The following is a 16660-nucleotide window of genomic DNA, read 5'->3' as shown; positions in this document are numbered from 1 at the left end:
TGTGTGTGGGGGGGGGGGAAGGGGGTTCGCTCCTTCTGCCTCTGCCTCTGCCTCTGCCTGTGTCGCCACCTCTTTCCGATGTACACGTAGGCGTACTTGCCGCTTTGTTTCTTTCTCTTTTTTTTTCGCTCCCGATGTGCCCTTTACTCGGGGGAGGGGCGCGTGGTTTGGTGCTCTCCTCTCGCCCCCCGTTTTGGTTGCTGTCGATGGCTCGACGATAAAATGCGGTGCGCGGTGGCAGGGTGGGAAGCGACATAGCGAAGACAAAAAAAAGAGGAAGGTCGGCGTGTTTATATCACCTTGTCCAGAAGAGCAACGACGCAGATGCGTCTGAGCGTCTATTTTTCCGACTTTCCCATCACCCGCAGCCCTCCCTTCCTACCTCCTCCTCTTCGTCCGTTGTTGCTGTCATCCCCTCCCTGCTGTTGCGTGCCACTCGTGACCAGCAGTCTCTCGTGTCCCTCCTCTGTGCAATGGCCTCACCCCCCCCTCCCCCATCGACACATTAGCTCGGATGCGCATCCGATTTCCGCACATGCAGCACACACACAAAAAAAGGAAAAAAACATAAACGAATCCCCGTTTCTCCTTCTGTCGCCGCTGGCCTGTCGGCGCAGCGCACGCGTACCTCAGCGGCAACCAGGAACCAACTTTGGCATACGTAGGTGTGGGTGTGCGCATTTCGTTTTTTCGTGTTGAGAATATGACCAGGCGTCGCAGGCGATTCGTCGCCCCTCCCCTCCCCCCTCACACAGCCTGCATGGTACACGCGCTCGTAATGTACAGCTCTAACTCGCTCGCTCTCCCTCCCTCCGGCTTTAATGGCTTCGCGTACGTGCGCCTCGCCAGCCGCCGCCGCCTTTTGTTGTCTCTAGTAGAGAGTGTAGGCGTGTGCGTGTGTTGGGTGCACGCGAAGAAACGTACACGATCACCCTCGCTCACATCACCACGTGCATGCATGAGTGAAGCCCAAGACTTTTACCGACTCTTCTCCCTCCCCCCAATACACCTCTCTAGTCGATCAGTCGCAGCACCCCGCGATACCTTTTTCCCTCAAGGCACTCCCCCTTCCGGCACGCGAGCACAGACCATCGAGCGCAGAACGTTGTTCATCCGGCAGCACCATACACACACGCACACGCTCAACGCAAACCGTATTCTTCTTTTTTTTTCGTCCGGTGTGTGGCGCTCGTCTTGCCATCACCTCGGGATAGAGGGTAGCAGCCGTGTGTGGCAGTGCTGCACCGTTACCACGAGGAGACGCACACAACAAGCGAACACAACAGCCCAACCAAAGCAACCAACGAAAATAGGGTCTCCTGCCGAAAAGCGTGAGTGCAGAGGGGGCGCGACACGCCGGCGCGCGTCGGTGCGTGGCTGTTTGTGTGTGTGTGTGTCTCAGAGGGTGGGGGCACCGACATGAACCGGCGTGCTCTTTTCCCGTCCGACAGTGACGAGGACAGCACCGATGTCTTCAGCCTCGCGGCTGCGGGTGCCGGTGATCAAACCATGTCTGGAACATCAGGCTCACGCCTGACGAAGGATCCGCTGTCTGCGGGTGCGGCGTCGCAGCTCCACTCCTCAAGCCTCAACACTGACAGGAGAACCACAGCAGCAGTGCAGCTTCCCGAGCCCGGCAAGGTGACAGCCACTCGTCAAAACCTCTCACAGCTCTTCGGCGCAGGCCCTACGCCGTTGTCGATGCGAGGAATCTCCAGCGCACTAAGTCCGCCCTCAGCTACGCAGGCAGCCGCTGCCAGAAATGTTGCAAACGGCGCTTCAGTCGATACCGGCAGTGGTGCCACAGAAGCCGCGGCCTTCTTCGCGCCGCACTTCGATTACGATGGCAATGGCGGCTCGGGGGCCGCAGGCGGCGCCGCCACTGCTCTTGCAGCTGCCACGGGTGAAGTGGCGGCGGGGCTTATCACAGCCGAGCACGCGGTAATACAAGCGTACCGTGACTCCCTCTACAGCGGCACGTGTATGCTGGCGCTATGCGTGCCCCTTGCTACTGCCTCCGCAGCCACCACCTCTGCTGCTTCACCACCGTCAGCTGCTGTGCGCCGACACCTCCGCGAACAGCAAGAGGCTGTCGCTGCGTCAAATGGGGCGGCCGGCGGTCCCACGTTGCTGCTCATCAGCAGCAACCGCCAGGTGCTCTGTCGCGTTGCTCTCGACGCCACCGACGCTGTGTTTTCTAGCGACTCGCTGCAACTGCGTCAAGACGCTGCTCAGCCACAGTACCTCACCTTTTTCGACATCGGCTGCGCTGGTATCCGTGGAGGAAGCTCCTCTGAGAGGTCCGCCGCGGGTGGGGGCGGCAGCGGGTGCTGGTGGACGTGTATGTTTCCTGACCGCGACAAGGCGAGCCGCTTCCTCGTCTCCACCTACACCGTTGCACAGTACGCGGCCGCGCTGGCACAGCGCACGGGCACCACGTCGACATCTGTTCCATCCGTGCGCACATTGCCCACCTCGCCACCTTCCAAAACGGACAAGGCGGCAGCCAGTGCTGCCGATGGCGCGTCGGGCGTGGTCCGGCCAGATGTACCGGCGACCATCTGCTGGCAAACGTGGGCGCTGCGTCGCGTGAGCCGGGAAACCCTCTACTGCGTTCCAGGCAGCTGCGTCGAGGCGGTGCCGCCGTCGGCACCGCGAACTGTGACGGCCACGGATGGGACTCTGTGGGACGCCGCTGCTGCTGCACTGGTGGGCATGCGAACAGGTGAGTCGCGGCTTGTCTTCTTGACGCCAGAAGACACGCGCGCGCGGCGGCCGAAGTCGCGGGTCGATTCTCGCCGGTCGGACCACACTGGCAAAAGTGCCCCCCAGCTCGCTCTCAACACCCCGGCGGTGATCTACATGACGTGTCTGCAGGCCGCCTCATCCCCCATTGGCACGCCGGAGCCGTCCACTCCAACTGCCGCTGCCGACTTGGCACCACCACTTCCGCCCCCGCCCCCTCCGGCACCTGCTACTGCTGCCGCCGCGACCAGCGTCTCTGTGTCTGCACTACCGCCTGCTGCGGAGTCGCCACCAGCTCCCGGTGCTGTCAACGCGTTGTCCACGAACCCGCTGCTCCAGCAACTTCTCCTTCACTTTCTGCAGCAGCAACCACAGCAGCCGCTTCCGAGCGCCACCGCGTCACAGCAGGGGACATCGCAGCAAGTGTGGGAGAGCATAGAATGCGCACTGACTCGCGTGCAGGCGCAGCTGGGCTCCTTGTACGAAAAGATTGACCGCCTCGACATTGACGGAAAGCTGCAGCACAACAACACAGAGCTGGAGCGTGTCATGCGGAGGGTGGTCGGGCGGGCGCCGCAGGAGGAGGTCGCCATCGAGGATTCCCTGAAGGACCGGGAGGAGCTTCTCGCCAGTATCGAGCGCCACCGCCAAAAGTTCGAGGAGGCGAACGCGAACTATCAACGCGCGCTCGAGGCGATGGGCCGCTTGTCTGACCGCGCTCAGGGGTTGGAGAGGGATCTGCGCCTGCAGCAGGACATATGGGCTCAGCAGCGGAAGGACGAGGCAGAGCAGATGCGTCTGCGGCTGGTGGAGCGCGATGCGCGGCATCGTGACGAACTAGAGCGCGTCAGCGAAGAGCGATACGCCGCGGGCAGGTCGGACGGTCACGCGGTAGGCTATCGAGAGGGCCGGCAGGCGACGTTGCTGGAGGTGGAAGGAAGCGGCACTGGCGGCGACGGCGGCGAATCGGTGGTGATGAAGTGGCGAGAGAAGCTGATGGAAAAGGACCAAGAGGTGGTTGCGCTGCAGACGGCCTTGCAGGATGCCAAGTTCCGCCACGACCGCGATCGACGCCAGTTGCGCGCTGAGATCGACGTCTTGACGGAGCTGAACGAGAAACTGCAACATCTTCAAGCTAACGCTGACGTTCGTGTGCCGGAGGAGACGGTGCAGCAGCAGTGCAAGCGCATCAAGCGCACGCTGAACGCTGTGTACAACCAGGTGGAAGAGCAGCTGCTGCAGCTTTCCTCTCTCGAGCGGCGCTCGCGACCTGGAGGCCGGCGGTCTTTGCCGACAGTCGACGAGGGAGATGATGTCAAGGGGGCAGGTGAGGCATTGGACGCTGACGGCAGCGGCAGCAGCGGCGTCGTTGCTGTGGATGACATCTTGGCTATCGTTATGGTAGCCATACGTTCAGAGGCGCAGGTGGCGGTGACGGAGATCCGCTCCTACGAGGCGCGGAGGACGGCCGCGAACGCCGAACTTCGCGCGCGGACGTTGGCGCGGCGCAGCGGGCAGCATCCAACTCCGGCGTCGTATGATGGGCACCGTCCCTCCACATCCTCCGCTCTCCTGGTGGAGTACGGGGTGGAAGAAGAGGTAGGTGGTGCGAAGGTGGAGCACAGCAGCCTGGCGAAGCGCGCGTCGACGCCACCGCCGCTTCCGCCGGTGCACACCGCCGCATCGCAGGACGCGCTCGCAGCCGTGGCGGCGACTCTACTGCCGAAGGTGGCCCAAGTTGCGTCGATGAAGGCGAGCGCAGCGGAGGCTGAAGAGGGCTCGGCAGGAGCCACATCCCATGGCGATGGACTCCCCTGTGAGGGCACCGCCGTCGCTCCTGCAACGGCATCGCCGGTTGCTGCTGAGGAACCGTTCCACTCCAAGGCAGGCATGCAATGGGGCAATGCAAGAAATGGAGGCGCAGGCTCAGTCGCGTGTCGGCCCTACAGCGCGCCAGCTCACGGCGATCTCGGCGCCACTGCCCCTGCGCCCGTGCTGTCTTCCGCAGCCGATAGGAAGGGGGTGAACGTTCCTGACGTGGGGGCAGACTCGCTGCATTCTGCACGGTCGCGGTCAACCACTGCCCCCATACCCGAAATCGAGAGGGATTCGGTGGGGACCAGACCCGGCGAAGCACTGGGCTGGCGTGTCGGCGACAGCGCCGATGGTGGGAGTCGTGCGTTTTCTTCTGCCGACATCGTCGCCGGTGGCGCTGCTGATGATGCTGTCGCCGCGAGAGCTTCAGCCGAGCTGTGGTCAAGCCCCGGCGTTGATGATGAAGTGCGGCCAGTGCCAACGCTAAACGCCACTGCAGCCCATATCGCCACCACCTTAAGTACTCCAACGCGGATGGGTGCCGACAGCCCGCTCACAATGAACCGTGCGCACGTCGCGCTGGAGGTGGTGCGCGCGGTAGACACGGAGACCGCTCGTATGCCACGATGTTCGGCAAACTCTTTGTCTCCGTTGTCTACGCCTGCGAGGGAGGGTCGCATGGCCACTCGACTTCCAGCAGATGCTCCAGCTTCGCCGCCGCCGCCGCTCTCTGCTCTTCACGGTGGGAGTGACGATGGTGATGGCACGCGCCATGGCGACGAGGCCATCGGTGACAGCCCTTCTGCTAGCATGAGGGAAGCTCCGTGCGTTCGCGAGCCGCGGGCCGATACGTCCCAGGAAGCTCTACCCCCTGGTGCCGCCGGTGTTCCCGAATGATGCATCTCTCGTCGGTATGGCTGCTGACCGCGCGCCCCCCCCACCCACACCATGTGATGCACAGCTCTGTTCTTCCCCCGTCGACCGCGCTGCGTGACTGGCCGGGTAGTCGTCTCTTCGGCAGCCCCCCCCCCTCCCCCCTCCACGGGAGGTGATTGAGACACACGCATACGAAAACCGCGCACGGACGCACCTCTGCCACATGGCACCGGTGCGTCTCCCTCACGCGCATTTCTCCTTTTCTGCTTTGCTATCGTGCTCGTTTCAAATGGGGGGCGGTTGAGGAGGGGTGGTTCCGCACGCTTGCATCTGTGTGTATGGCGGCAGCGGTGGCTGCAGTGAACACATCCTCCACCACTCTCCCCCCCCCCCGACCTCCTCATCCCGTCTTGGAGAAGAAGAGAACAACCACAACGAAAGACGCGTCGATGCCCGCTGAAGGCGGTGCTGATGTTACGTTGGTGGAGCTGTGTTTGGCGGGAGGTGGCACTCTCCACTGCCCCTGCCCGCCACTTCGCGCTCCCCTCGCTCCCTCTCTCCTGCCACTAGATCTTCCTCACATTCATCCTCTACCGACCTCTTCGGCGTCTGCCTCCTTGGGGTACCTTCGCTACACACACACACACCCTCCACCTCCCCCTAAATGTACGCGCCCTCTCATTTTTTTTTCGCTCCCTGCACTCGCTAACATGGGCTGTCCATCGTTCCGTCGCACATTTCGCCTTTAACCCCCAACCCCCGACGTCGTCGTTTCTCCTCGCTCCACTGACATGCGCACAGGCACACACACATATATATATATATATATACGGCGGCGCACGGGCCCTCCAGTTAACGAGGGTGCCGGCACGTACACGTACACCCACGCACATCATCTTTGACCTCGTGACACCATCCCCTCCCTTGTGTTTGCTGTCTGTCTGTCTCCGTATGCGTGAGTGCGTCACCTCCACTATATCTGCGTCCGCCCTGCTCCTCCCCGCCCCCCGCGCCCCCCCCCCCTCTCTCGGCTCTCCTTTTGTGCGTTCTTAGGTCCGTAGAACATAGCGCTCTCTCAGCGGTGTACCCGAGACTATCCACCACCTCGTTTTTTCCGCCATAATCGGCCCCGCCGCGCACCATCGCCCCACCACCCGCCCGCGCCTTTTTCACGTGTGGCTCTCTCAGAGTTCCGTGTTCCTGTGCGCGCGCGCGTGTGGGCTTGTGTGGGATGAGAGAGGGGGTCTGCTGCGCTCTCTCGCTGTCTCTCTCTCTCGAGCCTCCTCTTCGTTGTGCCGGCCCGGTGCGACTTGCCGCTGCGCCGTGTGTCTGCAAACATCGCCATTCGACAGAAGAGGCGAAAAAAAAGGGCGCGTGTGGCCGATCTATCGATAGTCAAGCGTAGCGTCCCTCTTTTGTGATGGGGGGCGTGGATGTCGCCGCCGCCGCCGCTGCTGCTGCCGAAAGCGCTTTCGACGGCAGTGGTCAGGCACAGCAAGCGGCGAGTCTGTTTGTACGCGATGTGAAGCATGTTCTTCGCTGGCACGCGGTGGCGACGGGTATAGCACTGGCAGCCACCCCGGTTGTGTACCAGGTGGCCCGAGTGGTGGCGCACCGGTACCGGGCAGAGCTGGTGAACCTAGCGAAGGACGCGGTGCAGCGGGAGGAGCTCTTTGACGGAGCGGAGGCGGACGGCGTGCTGATCGACCCGGCAGAGGAAGGTGGCATATCCATCTCGTACAAGAGTAATGCGAAGGACGCGAGGGAGGCAGAAGGCGACGCCGATGATGATGCACCGGCACTGTGGGCAAGGTCGTCACGATCCTCATCGCAACAGCCGGCCTCCATCTTTGCGCTTCGTGTTGGTCATCACCACTCGTGGGTGGTGTCGCCGTTTGCGTACCAGGTCCTGGCGGCGCAGCGCGCGCCTAATGTACAATTTATTCGGACCTGCAGCCGGGCCGCTGTGTGTCAGTACGGCGTGGTCGTGCTGCGAGCCGCGACCACGAGCTGCCTCGTCTCTGTCGCGTCCTTTATCGTCTTGTACGCCGGCTGCCGGGCAGTCGACTACGCCGTTCCCTTCGGAGCGCCGCCCGCGGTGGATGGCGCGAAGGACGTGTCGCCGAGGTCGCTCCTCAGCGCGTTCGCGTCGGACTCGCTTTTCACGACCGCGGCGCCACCATCGCCGGCCGTGAACTCCACCTATGGTCTTTACAGCTTCGGTGTCTCTGCGGCTGGTGTGTGGTCACGGCTGTTTCCCTGTTTCGGGGCTGTGCAGACGCTCTGGCAGCGCCTCGCAGGGTTCACACAGCCGCTGCATGCAGAGTGGCGCAACGGATCTGCGACGCTGCCCTCATCATCGCCGTTATCGTCGCAGCACGCGCTGGCGGACAGCGTCTGGGCTTCGCTCTCGCCTCGGGGTTACTTCATTGTGTCGCTTCTCCCACGCTTGCCGCTGCGCATTGCTGCGGGGCTGTGGTGGCTGGCGCGGCACACGTCTACTGCAGAGACGCGTGGATTTTACGCCGCGTCATCGCCTCCAAACTCAAAGGCAAAGACCGCAGCACCCACAGCTGCAGCAGCTGCTGCTGCTCCGCCACTACCTTCCGCAAGTACCAGCACTAGTGCCCCAGCTGCTGTCGATCCCAGCACTCCGGCGTTGTCGAAACGGCGTCGACGCCGTCAGCCGACACGGCTCATCGACTCGCACGTTGCGAAAATGGCGGCAATGCTGGTGGGTGACGTAACGTTCGCCGGTATCGTGTTCCTGGCCACCTCGTATGCAAGCAGCGGCAGCCCCAGCCCTGACAGTCTCCGCTGGCCGCTCGTGCTCAACGACGCCAACACGCGGTACGACATCTACTGTTGGGCACAGGCCATCTGCAGCACGTTGAGTGTGCTGGGCATCTAACCAAGACACGCCAAATACTTGAGGGGCAGGTTGCACAGACAACGAGAGAGACGCGAACGACGAAGGGAAGCGGTGCCTCTCCTTGGCGGGGGCACGGCTGGTGGTGAGTGAGCGTCCTCTCTTTTTCTTTGGCTCTGCTGGCGGTGCTTTGCACATGGAGGAGGGAGGGCGGTAGTGCTGGTGGTGGCACGCCGGGGCAGTAGTGCTTTCCTATGCAATCGCCTCCCCCCCCTCCCCCTCCCTCGCCTCCCCGACTCTCGCCCGCCCTTCCGTCATCTCGTTCTTTTCGTTGTACGTCCGCCAGGTGTGCAACAACAACAGCGAAGGTGAATGGAGAGCGCACTGAGGGAAGCGATGGTGGTGGTGGTGGTGAAGTAGGAAGGTGAGGGAGGGGGGGGCGCAACAGACAGAGAGAGAGAGAACTTTGGCAGAGCGAGCGGGAGGCGCACTGAGTCTTACCGTCCTTCTCCCTCCCCCCTTCCTCAAACTGGGACGCATTCTGATACATTCCCTAGCGAAGAAAGAAAGAGGATGTACCGGGGCAAGCCTGTGAAAGGCGGAAGGGATCGATCTCTCCACCACCACCATCTTCGCTGCGTCCGTGCATCGGTGATGGTGAAACATCGTTTGCGTCGCTCTCTGCCCTCATCGCTGGAGAAAAGGGGCGAGATGGAAAAAGAAGGGAGAAGAGGGCACAGCGAATCCGGCAACAACGCACGGGTTGCAGGGTCGTTGAGGAGTGACGAAGAGGACGTTAGAGAAGCAAGGCAAAGAAAACGTTCACGCATTCACCCACACCAAGGTAAACACACGCACACACACACACACACACAGTCTCTGCTTGACGGCAGGAAACACCTTTGCGGTAGCGGGCCAACGTATATGTGTCAGGAAACGTGAGGGTTTTTGTGATGAGGACGAGTGCAGGAAAAAAAAAACATACATGATGGTTCCAGTGGCGGACGATGAAGCAGCCACAAAGCGCAAGGCTGTGCCGTGGTGGCGCACCCGGCGCGCGCACGGGAAGGGCTGGAGGAGGCGGCACCGCCCCCTCCTCCCTCCCCACCCCCGGTACCTTTTCCCCACCTCCACCCACATTCATTTTCATCAGCCCATGTGTGTGTGTGTGTCTGTACCCGATATCCCACAACGCTCCTCCGTGCTTTCAACCCTACATCTCTCTCTATATATATCCCCTTGCCGTCTTTTCTCACCGTCTTTCTCTCTCTTCCGCTGTGTGTGCACGTGTCCCGCTCACGCGCTCACCGAATCTGCTCATCCCTTCCTACCCATAGTTGCCCGGCCGTCGTGTTCTCCTTCAATCAGTGCAACATCCCTCTGGACCCCCCACCCCCTCTCTGTCCCTGTCGTCGTGTCCCACATTCGACTTTGTGTGCCCACTCCCCTCCCCCTCCTTCCCTCAATCGGTTCTACGCATGTTTATGTATGGATGCGCGTATAACCTATTCCTTTTTCATTCACAGTACTGTGTGTGTGTGTGTGTGCCTGAGTGAGGCACGTAACCGCACATCATTCGACCCCGTTTCCAGTCGTTGTTATTTTTTTATTTCGCTTGTGTTTCGTCCTCCCCCTCCCCCTCCCACACCGCTTGCATCCTTCTTCGCGACCGTCACACCACATCAGCAGCATCGCCGTCCCCGCACCGCACCCAGTCGTGGCCATCTCGGGTGCCCTTGTCGTGCGCTTTTTTCCCTTACTTTTTGCTGCTGCTGCTTTGCCTGTGTGTGTGCGGCGCACGGACTCCCTTCCTTTCCCCCTTGTGCATATTGCTTCCCCCCTCCCCCGCCAAAGAAAGGGGAACCCCCCCACCCGGAAAACGCTGGACAGAGATCGATGCAGTCGTTTGCCGCTCTCCCTTCGGCGGCGTTGCTGGTGCTGCTCACGCTGAGCGGTATTGCAGAGGTGGCCCGTGCGCAGGGTCTACCCGGTCTGCTGTCGCTGCAGATGAAGGGGCACATGTCTTATGGCGCCAGATCTCTTGCAAGCTCTGGCATAGAAGTCACGTACTTTACTACGGAGGAAGTGTGCTTCGACGCTGGGGGCGTCCCGGCCAGCGACGCGAACACTCTTCTTAGCAATGAGGTTGCGTACTGGATGCGTGTCAACGGTGGCGGAAGGGATAGCACCATCTACACCGGCTCCAGCGCGGCGCCGTCCCTGCCCGGCACGAAGTGTGCAGAGCTCGTCCCGGGAACCACGGCACCGAACAGCGACAACTGTTACTACCGCTGGCGCTACGGCTTCTACGACATGTACTCCTACGGCGGCGAGCCCGGCACGGCGTACTGGGTCGGCCTCTACCGGTGGAAAACCGAATCCAGCCAGATTCTCAATCAGTTCCAGCAATTCACCTGGAACCCTGATCACCCGGCCGATAAACCGTACCCGCGTGGGCACTTTGGCGGCGCCGCCAGCTACGATACCGTGACCAACGGACTTTTCCGCATGGACGTGCCGCTGCTGCCCAAGAACAATGACCCGTACCCGACGGGAAAGTACATGATGGTATGTGAGTACCAGCTTTATCCAGTGCGTCCCCCCGTCACCACCCGCATGCCGCAGCCGCAGTTCGTGAATGGCTTCAAAACCCTCACCTGGGCTCAGTCGCACTGGTGGCTCATCTTCCTGATTATCGCTGTCATCGTCCTGGTCATCCTCTTCGCCATCGTCGTCTACTGCTGCTGCACCTCGATAAAGCCGAAGGAGGAGCCGCCACTGTTCCAGATGGTCATACGCGAGCGCGTTGGCAAGGCGTACGTGGTCAGCGACGAGCCGCCCAAGATGACACAGCAGCCATATGCCGCACCGGGTTTGACACCGCAGCAGCACATGCTGTCGCCCGAGCAGGAGGTGCAGCGTCGCCAGATGCGCTACGGTCGCGGTTTTAATCCGAACCAACCGGAAGATCCTGAGGACATGGCCATCGGTGCGATTGGCATCTACAGCGTTGGAGAGCGCCGCCAGTATGCAGACGGCACACTGTCAGAGAACCCCATGGGCAACCCCATCCAGAGGAACTTCGACATGGGCGAGAGTACCCTTTTACCACAAGGACCGCCATCGGATATAGAGGAACCGAATGAAAAAGAAGGCACCTACCAGGAGCCCAGTGCTGTTCTATCGACGCGTCGCAGCAGCCGTCGCAGCCGTGGCCGCAGCATTTCGCAGACCTTTGGTGATGTTGAGATGCCACAGGCTGGCGAAATTAAGGAGAGCGATGTGAACCTGTAAGGGAGCGAGGGGGGACGAACAACAAGGTAAAAGGCACACGCACACACGCAGCGAGCGCATGCGACTTTTTCAATTCTTTTATGTTCTGTTTTTTTTTTTTCTTTTTCTCCTCCACGCCCCTCCCCAGCACTCACCACCCCCACACACCCTTTCGATGGGCTCTAGAGGGAGATGGCAGGAAAAGGTGGGGGACGTGTGGGTGCGTGGGTGTGCGCATGTATGTGTGTCTTGACCAGCGCTCGTTTTCTCTCGTTCTACACTTCACCCCACTTTTTTGAACACTCCTGCTGCTGTGCACATCCTTTTTAAAAAAAAAATTTGTTTCGTTCTTTCTCCGGTGAGACCGCGTCGAAGCACCCCGCGCGCTCTGTCTCCCCTCCCCTCCCTCTCCTTTGCGCTGCCCATCGGGGTCTTCTTCGATAAGCCCGTTTTATGTTCTACGCTTGCACGGCGCTCAAACCTTGTAAGCCGTACATCCTCTCGGAGGGAGGGGAGGGGTCGGTGACGGCGGCGTTTTCTTTTCTTTTTCGTCCTTGGCGTGATCCGACGGATCCATGAACGAGCTCAAGAAAGCGAGCGACGCAGTGGTCCATCAACAAGCGCACGTATACTACTTCTGTGCTCGCCATGACGCGTAATGCATTTTTTTTCTCGTTTCTCATTATTCTGTGCGGAGGCGTTTTCCTCTCGCTCTTGCTCTTGCCTCCCCTCCCCCCCCCCCCGCCCTCTCCCTCCTCTCGCCCCACCGCTTGTTCTCCTTCAGGCTCCGTAGCTCCGTTCTCATGCGCGCTCTCTCCCTCCCTCCCTCTCTTTCTCTGGGTGCATGCGTCCGCGCTTGTGTGGTGGTCTGCTGGTGTGCGGGTGTGCGGTGCAACGTGCCCTCCTCCGTTTTTTTTTGAAGCTTCTCCTCCCCCCCTCCGCCCGATGTCTCTCTCCTCCTTTGTGCCTTTCTCGCTTCTCTTGTTATTCCCCGATGACGACCCCACACACTCACTCGTCGTGTGTGTGTCGGTGTGTATTCATCAGCGTGTGCGAAGGTGCCGCGCAGAAGGCAACTCCTTCTCCCTCCCTGTCTGCTCGGATGCTTGCGTGGCCCCTTGTGTTGCGTCCTGTTGCCTTGCCTCTTGCGGGGCGTTAGGGGGTTTTTCTTTCTTGATGGATGTGTGTCTCTATAGGCCCATGTACATGTACGTATCCCTGTGCGTGTCTGTGATTAGCTTTCTCATATTTCGCCTCTCTGTCCGGTCTTTCTCCTTGCACTTTTTCTTTTGAGAGGAGGAGGGAAGAGGAGGAGGAGGGGGGCGGCGACTCCTTCGAGCACTGACGCTCGTCGTCTTTCCTTTGCGTTGTCGTGACGCCTTTGATGCTTGTGGCTCTCCCTTGGTATTCGTTGTCAAGCGTGTGCGTGCGTGCGTGCGTGCGTGTGTGTGTGTTGGCGCTGTGTCTCCTGCACGTCATCTCTCGTTCTTTTTTGGGGGAGGAGGGGGACTTTGGTTTTGGAAGAGAAACCTCCTTTTCTGGTGATGGGGCTGCGGGGAGGAGGGCCGATGTACCCTGCGCCTGCGCGCATCTCCATGGTCGTCCTGCGTCATCCCTTCGCGTTGCTCTCTTCTTCTGAGTTGTTGTTGCTTTTCCCTTTGGCTCTCTCCTCTGTCTGCACGAGAGCGCGTCTGTGCGTTTTTCCCGCTGCCCGTGTCAACGCCCCTAACAGACCTGCACGCGGGGAGAAGGTGGGTGGTGTGATGGGTGCCTCCTTACAGCTGCCTAGGATGACGGGGACTGGTGTGCCGGCGGGGGGAGGGGGGGGGCAGGGCACCAACAGAAACGGCGAAGGAGCTTCTGCCGTGGTGCCCAGAGAGCGAAACAGAGAGCGACGCAAAGAGAAGGGATGCAATACGGCCACACCCAACGTACTGATGCAAGCACGTGCGCATGCAGGAGGCGAAGGACTGAAGAGCAGAAGGCATGCAGAGAGTAAAAATTGAGAGAGAAGCGGTGATGTCGGGTGCGCGACACGAAAAACCAAACAGACGGATGCAAGAGAGGCTCTGCGGCAGGTCTGCATACACATGAAAGTGAACAAGCCTCTGTGTCTGTGTCTGTGGGTGCTGCTGCTGTTGTTGTTGCCCTTTCTCTCTCCTCTTCGTCTTCGCTGCGAGCACCGTCGCAGTACTCGGCGCCATTATATGGAGGGCTCAGCCTCACTTGCGTCGTTGTTTGTCTGGCCTGCCCTCTCTGCCCACCAGTGAAAAAAAAACATGTTTTGTCGCTCGTCTTTCCGTCCAGAAGTGCACTCAGACAGTGAAAGCGATGAAGGGCTCTCCACCCACCCATACCACCACCACCACCGGCCACCACCGAAAAGGGCAAGGTGCGCCGCCATGCATGCTCCCTCCTTCCGCGTCTCCCCTGCGCCCCCTCCCCCCTCCCCCAAAGACATACACATGCACATACACATGCGCATACATACCTCTCTCCCCTTGTCCCCTTTTCCCTCCCTCCACCCACCCTTCGCGGCGAACACACCAATGCAACCGCAAATCACCTCGACTCCCCCCCCTCTGCTCCACCTCCCCCACCTCCAACGAAAGAAAAGTAGAGGGCAAGGGAACCAGGAGATCAGCGAGGCCGCACAGAGAAGGACAGCGCACCAGAGACGCGAGGTAAGACGAAGCGTCACCACGAACCTTCTGAAACGTTGTGCCCATCGAACTTGCGCCTCCGTTTTTCTTATTCTTGGTGCTCTCCTCCTTACCCCTCACCTCTCCGTCTGCCTGCCTGTCAATCCGTGTGTATGTGTGTGTGTACACTCACGCACCTCCAGGCTCTCCCTCCCTCCCCTCACTCACTCTCTCCCTCCTGTAGTCCGCCTCCGAGCTAGTTGGGGTCTACGTAGCCAGGCTCTCTTTTCCGCATCCGTCTATCGTGTCCCTCCTCCGCCATCTCTGCCGCTGTTTATTCCTCGCAAGCACGTAAGAGCGCCGGGCAGCAACAAGAAAACCACACGGCACATACGGCACTGATCACGGCGATGCAGCTGGGCGGGCCAGCAGCGTCCCACCACGTGGGTGGCGCTCGACATTGTCGTCTCGTCGCTCTCTCCGTTGCGGTGTTGCTTGTCGTGCTCCTCAGTCACGGCGTCGAGCACGCTCAAGGGCTTGCATTCGTTCCGGTGCTCAATACCTTCGCTAGGCCTGAGGGAAGCGGCCACAAGATGGAGAGCCGCTTTCTCTGTCAGGAGGGTGGCGGCTACATGGCTGGTGAGCCGACGGCCGTGATGCACACCGCTGTCATCGAGGCGGCGCGCGGTGCCGGCGCTGGCACGGAGTGGTACGCGTACCTTGGGGCCAGCACGGACGCCAGCACGGCTGGCGATTGTCCTCCACCCCTCACCGAGCATATCCTCGGCTCCGGTGCGGGCCTGTCCTTCAGCTGCTACTGGCGCTGGAACCAAGGCCGCTGGACCGAGACAGAGGATAACCCGGAGCTGCCGCTGCACATCAGCAACGTTGGTGTTACCTTCTACATCGGCAACTACTTCGGGAAACCGGAGTCGCCGTCCGTGAGTGTGTACGGCGTGCAGGGCGGCTTCCCGTCATGGTTCAATGCCACCGCCCCCAGGAACTCTCTGTTGCGGCCGAGCTCTATGTTTGGCCAGGACCTCCTTGCCGTTGGCAACGGCGACACATCCACCTGGTCCGACAACAGGGCCTCGGGCGGCTACAGCTACGCCGGATTCCTCTTTAGCAGCATCTACAATGCCAGCAGGTGGAGGGAAGAGTCGCAGAGGGCAAGCCAGGCATTCTTCTGGGCTGTGTGCCAGACACAAGGTCCCAGCCGTGGGATGTACGAGCCCCAGGACACTTCGAGCAGCCTGCAGAACAACTGGTGGGCCATCTTCTTCTCCATTCTCATGGTGCTGTGCCTCGTCGTCTTCACTGCAACGGCGTGCTGCCAGGACAACGAAGATATGGACGAGCCGCCGGAGGATGCGCCGGAGTGGGCGCAGGAAGAGATGAATCAGGCCACGCGCACAAAGTCCTTTGTGTCCACACGCTCCTTCGTGCAGCAGTGCACCCAACACACCTCAGGCGACTACGACGGGGATATGGGAGACTCGGTGCAGCAACTCAACACGGAGCAAGGCACCATGTACGGCGCCAACCACGGTGCGGCAAATCAATACCCTAACTGCTTCTCGAGCCCGAACGGCGTCAAGAACGAAGGCGTCAACCCCCTGTACAGTGGCGACCGGAAAGCCACAGGCAGTTGGATGTAAGCACAGGACAGCGAAGCCCCCATGGCAGCAGCGACATGCCGGGGAACAGCTGCGCGCGCGGGCTCCTTAGAGCAATGGAGGGCATTCATGTGATCGCCTGCTCCATAGTTCTGTGGCACACATTCTTCACCTTCCTTAGCTTCGCACGCAACTTCTATCGGTGGCACGCGCCTCTCGACGTTTTTTTCCGCTTCTCGCCTGGTGTGTGCGGCTGTCTTTTATGGAGGTCTATCGAGGTGCCTCGTTATCAACTGTGCGAAGAGCGAGGGCGGCGGCGGGGGGGGGGGCAGAGTCGCTATCCTGATCTCACCCGTGAGTATATGTGTATATAAATATATATATGTGTATGTGGGCCACGGCCACGCGTACGCAGGCGTTCTTCCCTGGCAGAGGGGATCCCGGCGTTCGTGTGTGTGTGTGTGTCTCTTCCGTCCACACACACCCCACCCACCCCCCACTCTATCGCGACTTCTCTGTACATAGCTTCCTCTACCTCTGTTTCCTTGATTTAAAATGTTGTCCTTTCGTGCCTGATAAGGGGCCACCACGTTTGGTTGTTGTTTGTTTGCATTCTTCTTCCCTCTGCGCGAGGGCGTGGCCTGCGCACGGGCGTGCTCGCGGGCGTCTTGCCCATGTGCACACATGTGCGTGCTTTTTTTTTGTGGCGGCGGTGGCGGCTCAGTTCTTTTGCTGTTCGCGGTCACTCTGCCTCTGCCCCCCCCCCCCCACACGCACACACACACATGCACATACCCACCACTCTTTCTCTTACCACCAGAACT

The 16660-nt window shown here is 60.6% G+C and overlaps 4 protein-coding genes across 4 annotated transcripts; all 4 read left to right on the top strand.

The window, feature by feature from the left end:
* Positions 1–1419: 1419 nt before the first annotated feature.
* LMXM_13_1340 (conserved hypothetical protein) lies at positions 1420–5457 on the top strand (the record flags this gene model as incomplete). Its single annotated transcript, XM_003873286.1, has 1 exon — positions 1420–5457. One exon carries the CDS (start codon positions 1420–1422, stop codon positions 5455–5457), a length of 4038 nt encoding a protein of 1345 aa, XP_003873335.1.
* Positions 5458–6856: 1399 nt separating this feature from the next.
* On the top strand, positions 6857–8347 carry LMXM_13_1330 (conserved hypothetical protein; the record flags this gene model as incomplete). The annotated part of the gene is made up of 1 exon (XM_003873285.1): positions 6857–8347. The coding sequence occupies one exon, from the start codon at positions 6857–6859 to the stop codon at positions 8345–8347; it is 1491 nt and encodes a 496-aa protein (XP_003873334.1).
* A 1854-nt stretch (positions 8348–10201) lies between these two features.
* On the top strand, positions 10202–11599 carry LMXM_13_1320 (conserved hypothetical protein; the record flags this gene model as incomplete). Its single annotated transcript, XM_003873284.1, has 1 exon — positions 10202–11599. One exon carries the CDS (start codon positions 10202–10204, stop codon positions 11597–11599), a length of 1398 nt encoding a protein of 465 aa, XP_003873333.1.
* A 3031-nt stretch (positions 11600–14630) lies between these two features.
* LMXM_13_1310 (hypothetical protein, unknown function) lies at positions 14631–15878 on the top strand (the record flags this gene model as incomplete). The annotated part of the gene is made up of 1 exon (XM_003873283.1): positions 14631–15878. The coding sequence occupies one exon, from the start codon at positions 14631–14633 to the stop codon at positions 15876–15878; it is 1248 nt and encodes a 415-aa protein (XP_003873332.1).
* Between the last annotated feature and the right edge of the window lie 782 nt (positions 15879–16660).

Source organism: Leishmania mexicana, chromosome 13, assembly GCF_000234665.1.
Source record: "Leishmania mexicana MHOM/GT/2001/U1103 complete genome, chromosome 13".
NCBI classification, from domain to species: domain Eukaryota; phylum Euglenozoa; class Kinetoplastea; order Trypanosomatida; family Trypanosomatidae; genus Leishmania; species Leishmania mexicana.
Note: the sequence above shows the minus strand (reverse complement) of the source record. Positions and strands in the feature narration are given on the sequence as shown.